Source organism: Eutrigla gurnardus (genome assembly GCF_963514095.1).
Source record: "Eutrigla gurnardus genome assembly, chromosome: 6".
NCBI classification, from domain to species: domain Eukaryota; kingdom Metazoa; phylum Chordata; class Actinopteri; order Perciformes; family Triglidae; genus Eutrigla; species Eutrigla gurnardus.
In genome coordinates this window covers 6,343,290-6,356,962 of record NC_139920.1, presented here as the reverse complement: position 1 = coordinate 6,356,962, position 13,673 = coordinate 6,343,290, and the positions used below count along the sequence as shown (strand labels likewise).

At 42.0% G+C, this 13,673-nt stretch overlaps 1 protein-coding gene across 2 annotated transcripts in view; it reads left to right on the top strand.

Moving 5' to 3' along the window:
- Window positions 1-13,673, top strand: part of pde4dip (phosphodiesterase 4D interacting protein) — a 93,004-nt gene that overhangs the window by 4,446 nt on the left and 74,885 nt on the right. Inside the window, exons 1-3 of one of the 2 annotated variants that reach the window (XM_084011535.1) lie at window positions 2,704-3,203; window positions 6,015-6,067; window positions 9,019-9,080. In XM_084011535.1, coding sequence (XP_083867661.1) covers window positions 3,178-3,203; window positions 6,015-6,067; window positions 9,019-9,080 — 141 coding nt within the window. In that variant the 5' untranslated portion in view covers window positions 2,704-3,177. Of the gene's footprint in view, window positions 1-2,703; window positions 3,204-6,014; window positions 6,068-9,018; window positions 9,081-13,673 lie in introns of those variants that run through there. The other variant, XM_084011536.1, reaches the window with a different exon arrangement.

The following is a 13,673-nucleotide window of genomic DNA, read 5'->3' as shown; positions in this document are numbered from 1 at the left end:
TGTGACTTTGAACTAACAAAAAAGGTTCAAATTAAATAAGTACAGAAGCATTAATGTGACGTTATGTTGGTAATAAATGGCTCAAATGTAGCAACGGTAATAGCATAAGCATAGGGACAGTAAATCAATAAAAGGCTCAAGTAAGTCACCTTCTCTTGTGTTCCTATAAATTGTAAACTGAAGGTCAAAAGCAAACTGCACGGAAATATTACAGAAATGATGTAAGCATGTGGATGCAATCTATACTATATTAAATAATACAAATAGAAATAGCCTGCTGCAAGTCCTCTTGAGAGGCTCACATTTGCAGATACTTAAATTAATACAAATTGTTCACATAAAGTAGGTTAATAAAAGCCAATAAAAGCACGTGACAGGGTCTCGTAAGTATGTGACGCCTCTAAGAGGACTAGTTCCCTACTTTTTTGTTTGGAGAAAACATAATGAATAGCGAGCAGCTCGACCACGAGGTGACATTCTTTCCCAGTGTGTTTAATTTTAATCCAGAAGTGGTAAAACTACCTCTTCTACAAGTGGAAACTAGTATTTGTTAAACATCCCATGACCCTTCACGTTTACCCTGGGACTGCTTTGTGGGATCCTAGCACTCAGGTCGTGGACCAGAGTCTTATAAGCTCCATATAGAAAGTTGAAAACACAATAATAAACATCGAGACTTCCAAGTGAACTGAGCAGTAAATCACAGAGTGAAGGTTGTTATTTTCAGCGATTGCATAACGTGTTTGGCTCCATACAGTCCAGCCACGTATGAGCTGTCTCTTCCACTGCTCAGACCTGCAGGGCTGCAGGCCTGAACTCCCCCAGCACCTCGGCATGTGAGGCAGGTATGTGAAGGTACATCTGCTGCTGGAAGCAGAGGAAGGGAGGAGAAAGGGAGGGAGAGAGATTCTTCGAACACAAGCCAACAGCCAACACGTGTACAGACAACAGGTTACCAAAGTCCTGGTGCTGGAATGCATTTAAAACAACTTTACCCCCCTATGTTGCAGGTGTTCAGGAACATCCAGTTTTACTTATGTAAAGGGCCATACCGCATGTATTACACCTTTTAGAGACTAGACAGGGCTAATCTGTATTTTCACACGTGTTTACGTGAACATATTTTAAATACTGAGCTCATTGTGGGCAGTTGCTATCTGGTAGTATGCTGGCCAACGATGAAGTACTTCATTTAACTTGTCGTTTTTTTTGGTTCCTTATTTAAGTCACGTAGTAGTGAGTTGGGAAGTCGTTGACCTCAATGAGGATATTTTTTCTCCTTTTGTTTAAAGGTACTTTACATATAACAGACCCTATTAAAGACTAAATCATTTTCCACCCAGTTATACTTTACACGTCAGTGTTAAGTTGCTGTTAATGACAGTCATTTCACAATATAAGTCTTCCAGGGAATAGAAGGGATTTGTGCCATCTAGAAACAGAATGGGAGTACAGACATTCCCATTCAAATCAACGTAGCATAATTTAGTCGTTTTGCATTAAACGACTAAAGTGAGCAGGGAGTAGTAATGTTACGAAGCGAAGAGAGCTAGAGCAAAGGAATAAAACACACTGTTACTGCGTAGGAAAACGCAATATAATTAGCCAGATGAGGGACAACTCTGTTCAGCTCATTTGCTGTAACCAATGTAGCATTAAAGCATGGTGGAAGAACAAGCGAGCTAGCTAACTGGCATAGAGCTGGTTAGTTATTATGGCTTTTTAATTCCACCATGCTTGAATGCCAGCAGCAGGCTGGTCCCTCCACCTCCCTCTGGAGAACAAGCTACCAAGCTAACTAGACAGTCAGTCTCCGTAGCTGCGTCCTTACAGCCCCAGTGATGTGTGTAGTAACCATAACAACTAGCAACACTCGTCATTTTCTAGGCGACCAGGTGAACCCCAGAAAATCCCAATCCTATTCTATGTATATGGTATACCCTGAACAGCTGGAGGTGTTTTCATTTGAAACAATGAACACAAATAGCAGTGAAATAAAATGGAGTCTTCAAATGGGAGCAGGCCAGACTTCAGGATGACCCCTCTGTTTTTCTGTTCAGGTTAATAAGGACACAATTTGATTATTTACAATAACGGATTTTAAAGCACCCAAAAACCAAAGGGGCGGTCATTTCATTCCAAACATAACACGTTTTTTTTGGTCCAGAGCTGTGTGTGTGCACATGCAGGTACACACTCCGTAGACCACACCCTCCTGTTTGGAGAAGCACTGAGGAGGAATTTCCACGGCCGTTGATCCAGACTGGACTCTCCGCTGTCTGTCTTTGATCCCGAGCTCCCTCCACCGTCCTCAGTGCTGCCTGTCAGTTTGAATCAAGTCCATGCAGCTGCACTGTTGTTTCTTTTGCTTTTCTAAGAGAGCAACAATAGACTCCGTTCATGTGGTTTTACAGGAAACATCATCAGATCTGAGATCTGTTTGTGTGTGTGTGTGTGTGTGTGTGTGTGTGTGTTAATGTAGTGTGTGTTAATGTAGTGTCTGGATTCATACCTTGTTTAACCTGCTTGAAGCGTGCTCCGACATGTCACACACACACACCTGCAGGGGGAGGATGAGATGCATAAACACACACACACACATATATTGGTTCCCTTCTCGTGCTCCACCCTGCCTTCAAAAATACCAGAGGCAAACTGTGAATTGACAGTTTAGTGACTGTTTAAGCAGCAATGGCAGGAAGACGTTGGTGTGGTTCAGACACATGCTGAAACACACACACACACACACACACACACCTAGTGAAGCGTCTGTTTTGGAGCATGCTGAAACAGATCAGTCTTTCATGCTCCACCAGGCAGGCTGTGTACCTTTGCTCCCAGCGGTGTTTACCTCCTCTCGCTGCCACGTCAAATGACTGCCTGGGTGCTTGGCTCGCTCCTCCGGGAGCCTCGCGGCCAAACTAGCCTGACTGTGGTCACTCTCCTCTGGGTCTGAGGAGTCTGAAACGACTGGCTGGAAGATTCCCACAGTACCAACTCCTCGCCTGGTCATTTTGGCCACGTCTGACTGTGCCGGAGCGCCGCTCGCTGTGTGAAGATAAATGGAGGTCTTCAGGTCTGTGGCGGCAGTCTGACCGACTCACCTGGCGGTTGAGGAGATACTGAGAACAGCTGGAAGTTTCCCTGTGTTTTTGTTTTATTTCATGCAGCTGAAGAATGAGTGGATATCTTTACAGAGGAAGGTAAGGCTTTTTGGATGATAACAGCTCTTGTGATGAGTCATGGGAGGTCGCTGTGGTGAGTGTGTGTGCGGTTTGTGAACTGTGGTTTTCTGTGTGTGTGTGTGTGTGTGTGTGTGTGCATTCATGACTGTAATATGAATAGAAAGCGTCTGCAGTGAATGCATATTACTAAAGTAAAAAAGTCTACTTTTACGTTGCGATGAAGAGAGGACCTTTGTGCCGGTGTTACGTAACGAGGTCTGGACACATGTGGTGGTCCTGGATGATGGGCAGCGATTGGCTGAGCTAGTTTCATTCATTTCAAACGCCTGAATTATCCTTCTTCATGTTTTTTTTTCATTTCTTCTTGTCATTTTAACCCCTTCAAGCCTGCCAGAAACAACAGTGGGCCTTTTATCTGCGTTGTCAGAACTTTTTGTCGTGTTTAATCCGTTAGAAACTGTACTTACGGTACAGTTTCCTCCTGATGGTTCATCTTATACAGTTTGCTCTATTTTCCCACTAATTTATCATCATGGCGGCTAGACAGCTTTTGTAAAGTCACTCGAGATGATATTTACAATTATCCCGATAATGGAATGTTTTTTTCTCTATCTGGGATAAAAACCTATATTGTCCCATTCTACAGGATAATACTGACAAATTCAAATATAATACAATTTGTGACTGAATGCTTATCAATTATACTTACAATATGTGTGGATATAATCAGGACTGCTGTTTGTTTGCATTACTGATATTTGATATGATTATGTTTTGCAGTTAGTCTGTAAATATGTCTCAGGGCTCCTCAGCAGCAGCAGCAGCAGCTGGCTGATCCATTGTTAGCAGACAATCCCTCATAGTGTTTGCGGTGTGTCCTAAAGTTTAGCTTTAGTTCAGCCATAAAGTTATTTTTGTGCATTTTCCGCCTTTTATTGAGAGTGAAATGTAGAGAGATGACAAGAAACAAGTAAAGCAGCACAAAACAAAGGACTCTGCAGTTCATGGTCGCCATCTTTGTCTGTAGTCCACCATGACGGAGCAGCCTGACTGCCTGTTCATCATTGTTATCCACTATGTTCTCATTGTATTTGGCGTCTTCACCTTTTCTACTTCCAGTCAGACGAGCACAGAATTGGTGGAAAGTCGAGAAAACAACTTTACGGTTCTTTTTATTACCCTGTTTCATCCTTTCTGGACGAGGAGCACAGACCACCGATCACTTGTGTTTTCTTTGTGTTGCTTTCCAGTTCAACTACAGACGCAGTTACACTTTGTTCTTGTCAGATAGTTGTTTGAGGCTGGCTGGTTGAGTCAAGCAGTGGCCCAAAAACACTGCTTAGTTTTCTTTTCTTTTTTTACAGGGTCAAGCAAATCTTTAAGTTTCAAAGGCTATATCCAACATCGACAATGTTTACTTGATAAATAACACATAACTAATTCAATTCCAAACAAACTAATCACCAAATCCGGATATAATGTTAAAAAAAAATACATTATTAAAATATGAAAAGATGACTTTAAGTGCTGCCTGAAGACAATCTATTCACGCCAGCAATCTTAGATGAAGTTAACACCTACATATACTTTCAGTGAAGTGCTGGGATGATGTCGTAACAGGATATGCATTTCTAGAATATGTCATTAAATTGACTTTAATGGGACTTTTAAAGGGAAAGCCTGACAGAACGCGTGGCCAATGTTTGTTGCGAGCGCTGGTTGCATGAGTGTGTTGTAACAGGAGCTGATTTGCAGAGGTTTGATGACATGTGACCACACAGGAGAGCAACAACAAACAGCTGCTGTCTGAGGCCGTTCCTGTTGTCTACTCAGCTTCTATTGTCACACATTTCCTCACAGTTCTGAGCTCTTTCAGCTGTCATCACCAAGTGTTCGGGCCAGCATGGAGGTCTCGTAGTAAAACACACCCACACACACACACACACACACACACACACACACACACACACACACACACACACACACACACACAGGTGGCCACAGTGGTGTTAAATCAGCGAATCCACTCATTGCACTGAAAGCCTTTGAATTCTCTGTTGTTCAGAGTCAATGAGCTGAGGCTCATTACATTCTCACCCTGATGTGAACTTCCTCCGTCTGCCTGATCTTCACTTTACTTAATAAAAGAAGCCTTTACAGCCCGGCGAGCTCTGCTTTGACTTAATCTTGCTCATTGATTATTCATGAAAAGCTGCAAGGACGTGCTAATGGGAGAAAATCCGGCCCACGCTCCTCTGATCCTCAAAAACATATCCTCCTTATTGATTAATCCACATTAAGCAGGTTACTTTTTACTCTTTTAGGTAAACCAAAATAAGCCTTCACTCTTCCAGCCTTGCAAAGTGATTTTATTACCTAAACACACAACTTTAAAAGTGATAGCTACTGTCAGAAAAGCCCCAGGGTGGAAGGATTACATGGATTCTTCCACCCTCCATCTTTGTTTACTGTTTCCCAGCTGGTGAGTGATGGCTGTGTGACTTAAAGCATGCGCTGACTCAGTGTCCACCACCAGTGTGTGAGTGTGCCTGCTGTCTCTTGACATGTCACCGGGAAGCTCGGCTCACACCGGACTATTTTTGACCCACATTTTGTGTGAAACGTGAAGCAGACGAGACACCAGCGGGTAGGTATGCTCTCTGTGGAAAGATAGTGTGTTACCATGTGGAAACACAGGTTTTAGGACCAGGATGAGGGGCAGTGTGTGTGTGTGTGTGTGTGTGTGTGTGTGTGTGTGTGTGTGTGGCTGCTGGTGAAGACGTGTGTTGAGTCTGAGGGAACTGGGCTGACTCCTGTCTCCTGTTTCAGGCACTGTGGTGCAGAGAAACGGGCCAGGCCAAAGAGCATCGGACCTATGATGGGTAAGTTCATATCCTATTTAATTACATTTTAAATGTTTTCATCTCTAATAAATGTGTTTTACGTTGCCTGTTGTACCTTGTAGACTTGACTGGATTCTTTTTCCAGGGAAAACCCCTGTGTGAACATAAACATCACAGTTTACTGCGCTTAGTCTGAAAGAAGCTTCTGTGTTTACAAATGAGCTGTTTGTAGGAGAAACAGTCTGTTGCCTCGATGTGTCTATAATTGACTGAGTGTGCTGGTAACAGCCACCACCCCTTTAATAGGGGTGTGTGTGTGTGTGTGTGTGTGTATTTGCATGTGTGTGTGTTCATATACTTTTGGCTACATCTGTTTATCAGACCAAGAAATTAGAAAGTTGTATTTAGTTATCGTAGTTATGTGTTTATGTTACTTTGCTTGTAAAAACCGATAGAGATCAATTTAAACTCAAATGTTAGTATTCTAATTCAAAATGTTAACACTGTTGTTGTTGATCCGACCAGCCGTCAGCTGACTATAAGAGTCTCAGGGCTACACTGGCAATTCATTGGAATTGATTAATTGGAAGTTCATCATTCAGGAACCTTTTAAGAAGTTTCAGTTCCTTCCTAGAAATCAGCAGGAAACTGGGATCTGTAAAGATAAATCAGCTCCTCCCTTGGTGTTTTACTACAGTTTTGTTAGTATGAACAAGACAAAAATCACTGAGATCACAGATCAGACATTTTATTTGTGATTTGGGCCATTTTCATCAGATATATAAGTGATATCTGGTTTGTGTAGCCTTCGTCTTCAATTACAATTGTTCAACATTTTTAAGGAAATATGCTTGTTTGCTTTGTTTCTGAGATGAGAAGATGGATTCACCTTGGGTTAATCAAGCGAGATACAACATATTGAGGTTTGCCTTAATATATGTCTGATTTTTTAAAACTGTCCTGTTGCTCACCGTGACTTTAAAACAAATGTATTTCAATTGGAAGTACTATTTGTTCCTCCACCACGGTGGGTTTAAGCAAGAAAAACAAAAGTTAGCTTCACTCTGAGACACGCGGTCTCAAACATTGGTCTGGTGGTTCAAAGTCCTGTGTTTTTGGACCAACCCACCTCCCGGCTCGCCCTGCATGAGTCGTATTTATCAATATTTAATACTATTTTCAATAGTTTTAATTTGTGTGTCCACTACGATCCTAATTGACTCACCATTGGCATTGTTTTCCTTCTGAGCCGTGAAACTGGGTTTGCCTTTCACACAAACACAGAACAGATTCAAATCCATCTGCACATGATTTTAAAGGGAGTCACGCAGGTTTGGTTTTTTGGGATTAGGGTTTGGACAAAGGGGCTGCAGTCATTTCTATGAGGGTCCTCACAAGTACAGTAGCACAACATATTTGTGTGTGTTTGCATGATTGCAGCAGTGCGTCATTCATCAGTGTTGTGTAATATTTGGTACCCCGGGCGGCTCTGGGCCTCCATCCAGAATACCTTCTACCTTTATGTTACCGAGCAGCTTTTTAATAACGTTTAATGTGCCGCAATTTTAAGGAACTGCCAGAAATCTGTGCTCTGCCAAAGGCGTCTTGATTACACCCCTCGGGATCTGGCACTCCACCACCCCCACCCCTCTTCCACGGCGAACCAATTGGCCCTGCTTTTAAAGGAATAAAACACAAACTATTGTACAAATCCCTCCTGTGTGGACTTTTCTGGGAACGCTCCTGGCCTTTTAGAGACGATAAGTTTGGCTTTGAGACGTCTTAAGACCTCTGGAAATGTTTCAGCTGGACTGTAATATACCATGTGGGTTCTCTGTGTGTGTGTGTGTGTGTGTGTGTGTGTGTGTGTGTGTGTGTGTGTGTGTGTGTGTGTGTGTGTGTGTGTGTGTGTGACACGGCCCATATATCCAGCTTTAATAGGGTTATAATGAGGCGAGGGTTGATCAGGATGTCTCGGGGATGCGGCTCAGAAAGCCCAGAGGTGTTTACGTTTCAGCTCTGCTCTGTTTGACTGATGAGTCGTAACAACAGTGGAATGATTTTAGATGTAGGTCGTCAAGATTGATGGTGCAGGTTACAGATGAAATGCATTTATTTGTGTTTAACGCCGTCTAGACAAACATGGAACATGTGTGCTTTTCTGAAAATACCGCTGAAAGAACTATATAGTCAAAGCAGTCTCTACTCAATATTCACATACAGGATTTTTGTAGGGCTTTCAACCATATCACACAGTCTTCATCTGCAAAGGAAGCTGAGTTTGATCCATAAAGCTCCAGTCTTACGCCCTAAAAGTGCTCAGAATAATGGAACATTTTATATCGATAAATCCAAGACAACTAAGCCACATTCACCGACTGATGAAGACCATGTGATACGGTCAAAAGCTGAGTGAAGATAAGTTTGTCAGCTGTCGAAGTAACTGTCAAGACCAATAAAACTATATTGAGTGTGTTGTATCAGGCTTTTCCATGCTCATAAGTCAGAGGTCAGGTTCACATACAGAAACGGCATCCTTGAAAATGTTAGGGCTTCGTAGCACTGGATTGAATGTACTTATGGGTTGAAAGGGACTTTAATGTGCTCCCCTGCATGTGGAGCAGTTGAGATTACTACCAGGCGCTCATTAGTATTCGTGGACAGGAAAAAACTTGAGATGGATAAACTCACTCAGGTGGAAATGGTGATAAAACACACAGCTGAAAGATGAAGCAAGATTAAGAGATTTGAGGAAATCTAGCATCACAATGAGCACAGTGCAGGAAGTGAAAGAGTGTGAATGGGTTTTCATGTTCATTAAACTAATTGACTAATGTTTCTTTTTCCACTCTTGTAAAACCACAGTGATGCCTTTTTGATTGGCATGTATCTGAAACGTCCCAGTTTGGAAAATACACAAGAACCACAACAAAACCTCAGAAGATCCATATGTTTGATATGCTATTCACGCCCATCTTTTCTCTCCCCAGATTTCTCGTGTGATGAGACAGATAAAGGCCCACAGATGCACAGCCTCAGAGAGTTTGAACAGGTAAGAACAAGTCCTCTGATACTGTGTTCTCACGTGATGACGTTTGAGACTTTGATACTGCGGTTGTGGTGAGAAGAAGAGCTGGCTAAATAACGGTAGAGCTGGAAAAACCAACCCTTGGTGGAGACGAGGCTCCAGTGATGTTAGCGTAGCGCTGTGTGTCCAGGCTTGTTGCTGCTCTGTGGTAATCACCATGTAGGTGTGTTTGGGAAGATGATGTGGCAACTGAAACTGCATGAGTCAGAGATTTCCCTCCCTCCCGCTGACTCTCCACCCTGTTGAACATGCTGTAATACTTTTTCTCTCATACACACTTCATACGCACGGATAATAAGGATGTTGCAACTCCAGATTTTTCTTCCTTTGCCCCGGGTCCTCATCCAGATCATTAAAAATCAGGTCTCTGCCAACATCAAGTCCCTATCTGATATCCATACTGCACACATGCAGTAATGTAGCTCCACAGTGCACATAGTCCATTTTAAAATGTGATCTCATCCCTACTTGTCATATTTTGCCACTTGGGCAGATTATAGTTTCATTATAGGTTCGGGGGGGTTAACGTTGTCGAGGGGTTGCTTAACGTAACTGGTAATAAGCTATGGATGTAAAGTCATGTGACTTGGTGGCGTCATCGGGTCTCCATCAACAGCCCTCCATCCCGACCTGAGAGGACTTCCTTTATGTGTCCATGCTGCTCGTACGTTTGGATATTAATCATTTATTTCAGTGTTTTAATGGAGTGAGATGCAGCGTTTTTGATCCAGGGTTTCATTAAAGGTTTGGATAGACCAGCCTTTCTCACGTTAAATATACTTTCATTGGTCTTAATAGCAATACTGTAGATTTACCCACGACCAGACAAATGTCACAACATCTGTTTGTCTTCATGGTGTCCCTCCATCCACAGTGGTGTTTTGACAGATTGTTTCCCCTTTGATTAGTTTGCCCTCTTACTCACCCCCAGTCTAATGGCAGTAATTGGATAGCATGGAACACTTTCTTTTAATAGGGGACCAGAATCCAACACATGCTATAACCTCTGAAAACAGAGCTTTCCAATGTATGACTGTGCTTAGTATCCGCGATCACAGCAAGCGCCTCACATAGACAAGACAGAATCCAACATTAAAAGCACAGATATATGATTGAAATCCACATATGCAGACATATTTTTAGAAGTTGAAATCAAGCATTCTGTTTGAAAAGCCACACAGCTAAATCATGTCTGCCTGGTTTTGAACCGAGAAGATGAGAGGCGTAGCTTTCCTCTGCTTCTGGTTCTGTGCCAGAGTAATGGATTCTGGGAGCTTTGCCAGGTGCATTATGGGTCTGATATAACTCTGGAGGTGCTTGCTGCAATTACCCCATTCCCCTGTTAGTGAAGGACAGAGCTGCAGGAGGGGGCAGGTGCTGGTTGTAGTAATGCTGAATTAATGTGGAGAGTTTGGGTTGTATACGGGAAAAGGTCAAATGATGTGAAATATGAAACTCCAACAGGATGAGATCAAATCCGCTCGTTCCTGTAGAACAAACTGATTCAGAGACAGAAAGCCACAGCAGAAAAAGCACCAAAGACTCCATCTTTTCATCCAAAGGTCATTCTGACTTTTTAAACAGCGGGTAATTTATAGAATCAAGACGAAACATTATAAAGGATTCACATCACTGCTCTCGTTCTTTGGCCACTTTGGCACAGGCTGTGAACAGTTTGTATGCCACAGATCCAGGATCAGGCTTGTAGAAGTTGGGTCAGGTTCTTCTTGCAATGCAACTTGCAATGATGTGTTGCAGGAACATACATCTTAATTTTTAGGAGTAAAAAGTCAGTGTTTGGATCACATACAATACGGGAAATGAATATGGAAGGTAATTAAGACCTTGGCTAGAAGACAAACTGCTGTATAACCTTTGAATCCTGTCACTTAAAAATAAATCAAAGACATAAAATAGGACTTGGATAGTAGTTGTTGTGTGCCTGAGGAAAGATGCCCAATCTGTTTATATAGGGCTGAAATCAACTGTTTCCTTCTGCAGCATTCAGATGTAACAGAAACCATTTGGAAACTACAGCAAAGATGGCAGAAGTGCAGAGGAAACTCATTTCCTCCTCCATGTGGAAACCTGCTGTCGAAAAATCAGTCAATACAGATTGCTGTAAGAAACTAAACCTGTAAATGCTGACTTGATTGGATTCAACCAGCACAGGTGTGACATTTTATTCATGATTTAATCGTGGAGAATTTCAGGTTTTATGGGCTTATTTTCCATTAAAAACAACATGGATGCCAGCTTCATGTGGATAAAATGCACCCGGAGCTTATATAAAAGTGAGCGATGAAGCTTTGTATTTTGAGAATGAAGTTTTGCATTTCCCCTGTAGCTACGCGAGCAGAGGCAGAACGCCAAACTCCCGGCTGGCTGGAGGCTATGTTTGTGCGAGCAGCTTTCCTTTGAACTTCTCCTCTGGGATGAAGGGATGAGTCATGCTATATGCAGACATACAGCAGACTGGGAGGCAACCGCAACACACGGCTTTGTATGGAACGATGAGGGGAAATGGACTGAGATTGCTGATGTTGTGAATTACAGCTGATGTGTTGCAGACCGGCAAAGATCCTTTAAAACGGACCAGTCCAGTGTTTTTACATTTAACAATGTGTTTACTTCCTCCGCAAATCTGCAACTTTATAAAGTCCATTTGCTACTTTATTATAGAGGTCGTAGAGGAAGTAAACACGTTGCTTGACTGGATGTTTGCCGTTGCTATGACAACAAGTGAACGCTAACGCTAGCATCTTAGCCCAACCACACGATCAATAAACACCCATAAAATGACAATTTGGCCTCAAATAAAAAACAACAACAATAACCATGAACAGCCGTCACCCTAAGGACCTTAACAGGGCGTTGTCACACGTTTTTTAAAAAAAGAATGCGACATTCATGAGAAGTTAGCTAACATAGATGCTGGTTGTTAGCATCGTTATAAACTAGCAAATCTGCAACTTTTTTTCTTGGCATATTGCCCACCTCTCTCTCCCGTGTGTTTATTTACAGTGCCCCTAATACACCGTTGTACAATACTCTGTTTATTCCTATTTAAATGCATTAGTAATCACTTTTGACCAGGTGCAATGATTCCATGCGTAACATTTGTTTATATAAATATATATAAATATAAAACAAGTCATTTGCAAATGATGAAACTTAATGGGCGATAATACTAACGTAGTTCGGGTGATGGTCATAGTTAAGAGTTCACAGGAGTACTATGAGAAAATGCATTAAGTAAAAAAGGCATCATTTCGGTGTAATATTCTGTACAGTCCAACCTCTCCCATCAGCGAGGAAGAAATCCCACATCATTAGTTGTTTCACATAGTTTTCTTAAATGGACTTTATCATCTCACAATGTTGAAATAAATCTTGTTTGTTTTGCCACTTTAGTCTCCTGACATTGCTTTGAAGGTTGCTATAAGACTTCTCAATCACCCAGCAAGTCTGCCTTTTTAACAGTATTCCTATTAAACATGGAAATGACCCATCAGTGCACCGTATTATAGAAGACTCTGGGAAATTCTAGTAAAGCAGAAGATGATAATCTGTATTTATTGGAGTCTGTCGATCTCCAACAAATGTTCCATGTCTTTAACCTGTAAAGTTCCTGCTTTGCAAGGACTCCTGCAACTTATTTTGCATCGCCCGGTCTTGTAGATGAATATATTGTGGAGATTGCAGTGAAAACTGTGAAGTTGCAGAGTTTTGATCGCATTCTGTGTGCAAAATCAGGAGAAGTTTGGAGCTTTTAGTGGGTTGTGATTGGTTGACTGTGAAGGGAACGTTATGTCTCAATCGTATCTAAACCTTTTTCCTGTGAAATGTGTCAGGAAACACAGATGATGCTCCTGAGCTCCCTCCTGAGCGGATTAAACCAACGCAGTGACAAATAGGGTTTGAGAAAAAAGACACCATGTTCATTGTATCTGTATTCAGAAACTGGCAAGAAAAAATAAAACACTGAGATTTTCAGGCCAGAGTTCAGAATGTGATTTATCTGATTTCCGTCAGCGGGGCTGAAATATTTACAGTTCAGACTCTCAAACTATAACAAACGGAAACAACTGATTTCCAATATGGAGCCGAGACGTAACAGTCAGGGTCTTGTCTGAAAGGTTTTCCACATTCTGATGGAGAAGATTAAAATTTGTTGACCTTTCTTTGCCACTGTAGTTTTACACTAAGTTTTTCTGACAGTGGCAGCGTATGTTGGTTCTCTCATTTTAATAGAGCAGTCTGGATTATTGAATCCAGGTTATGTGTGTGTGTGTGTGTGTGTGTGTGTGTGTGTGTGTGTGTGTGTGTGCACTACAGTTTGTCCTCTCTCCACATTTGTGTCAGTTTAAGGAATCAATCCTCCGGCAGGCTGGTTGGAAGAAACATGAACCTGCCAGAGCTGCATTTGTAACTGTCAAGCATCCACGGTCTGCAGCCCTGAGGTTTTCAAAGGAGAAAAAAGAAAATTCACCCAATCAAAATGCCCCTTTCTCAAATGGCCTTTATTAGTCCACGGGAGAAATTGAAAGCACATGG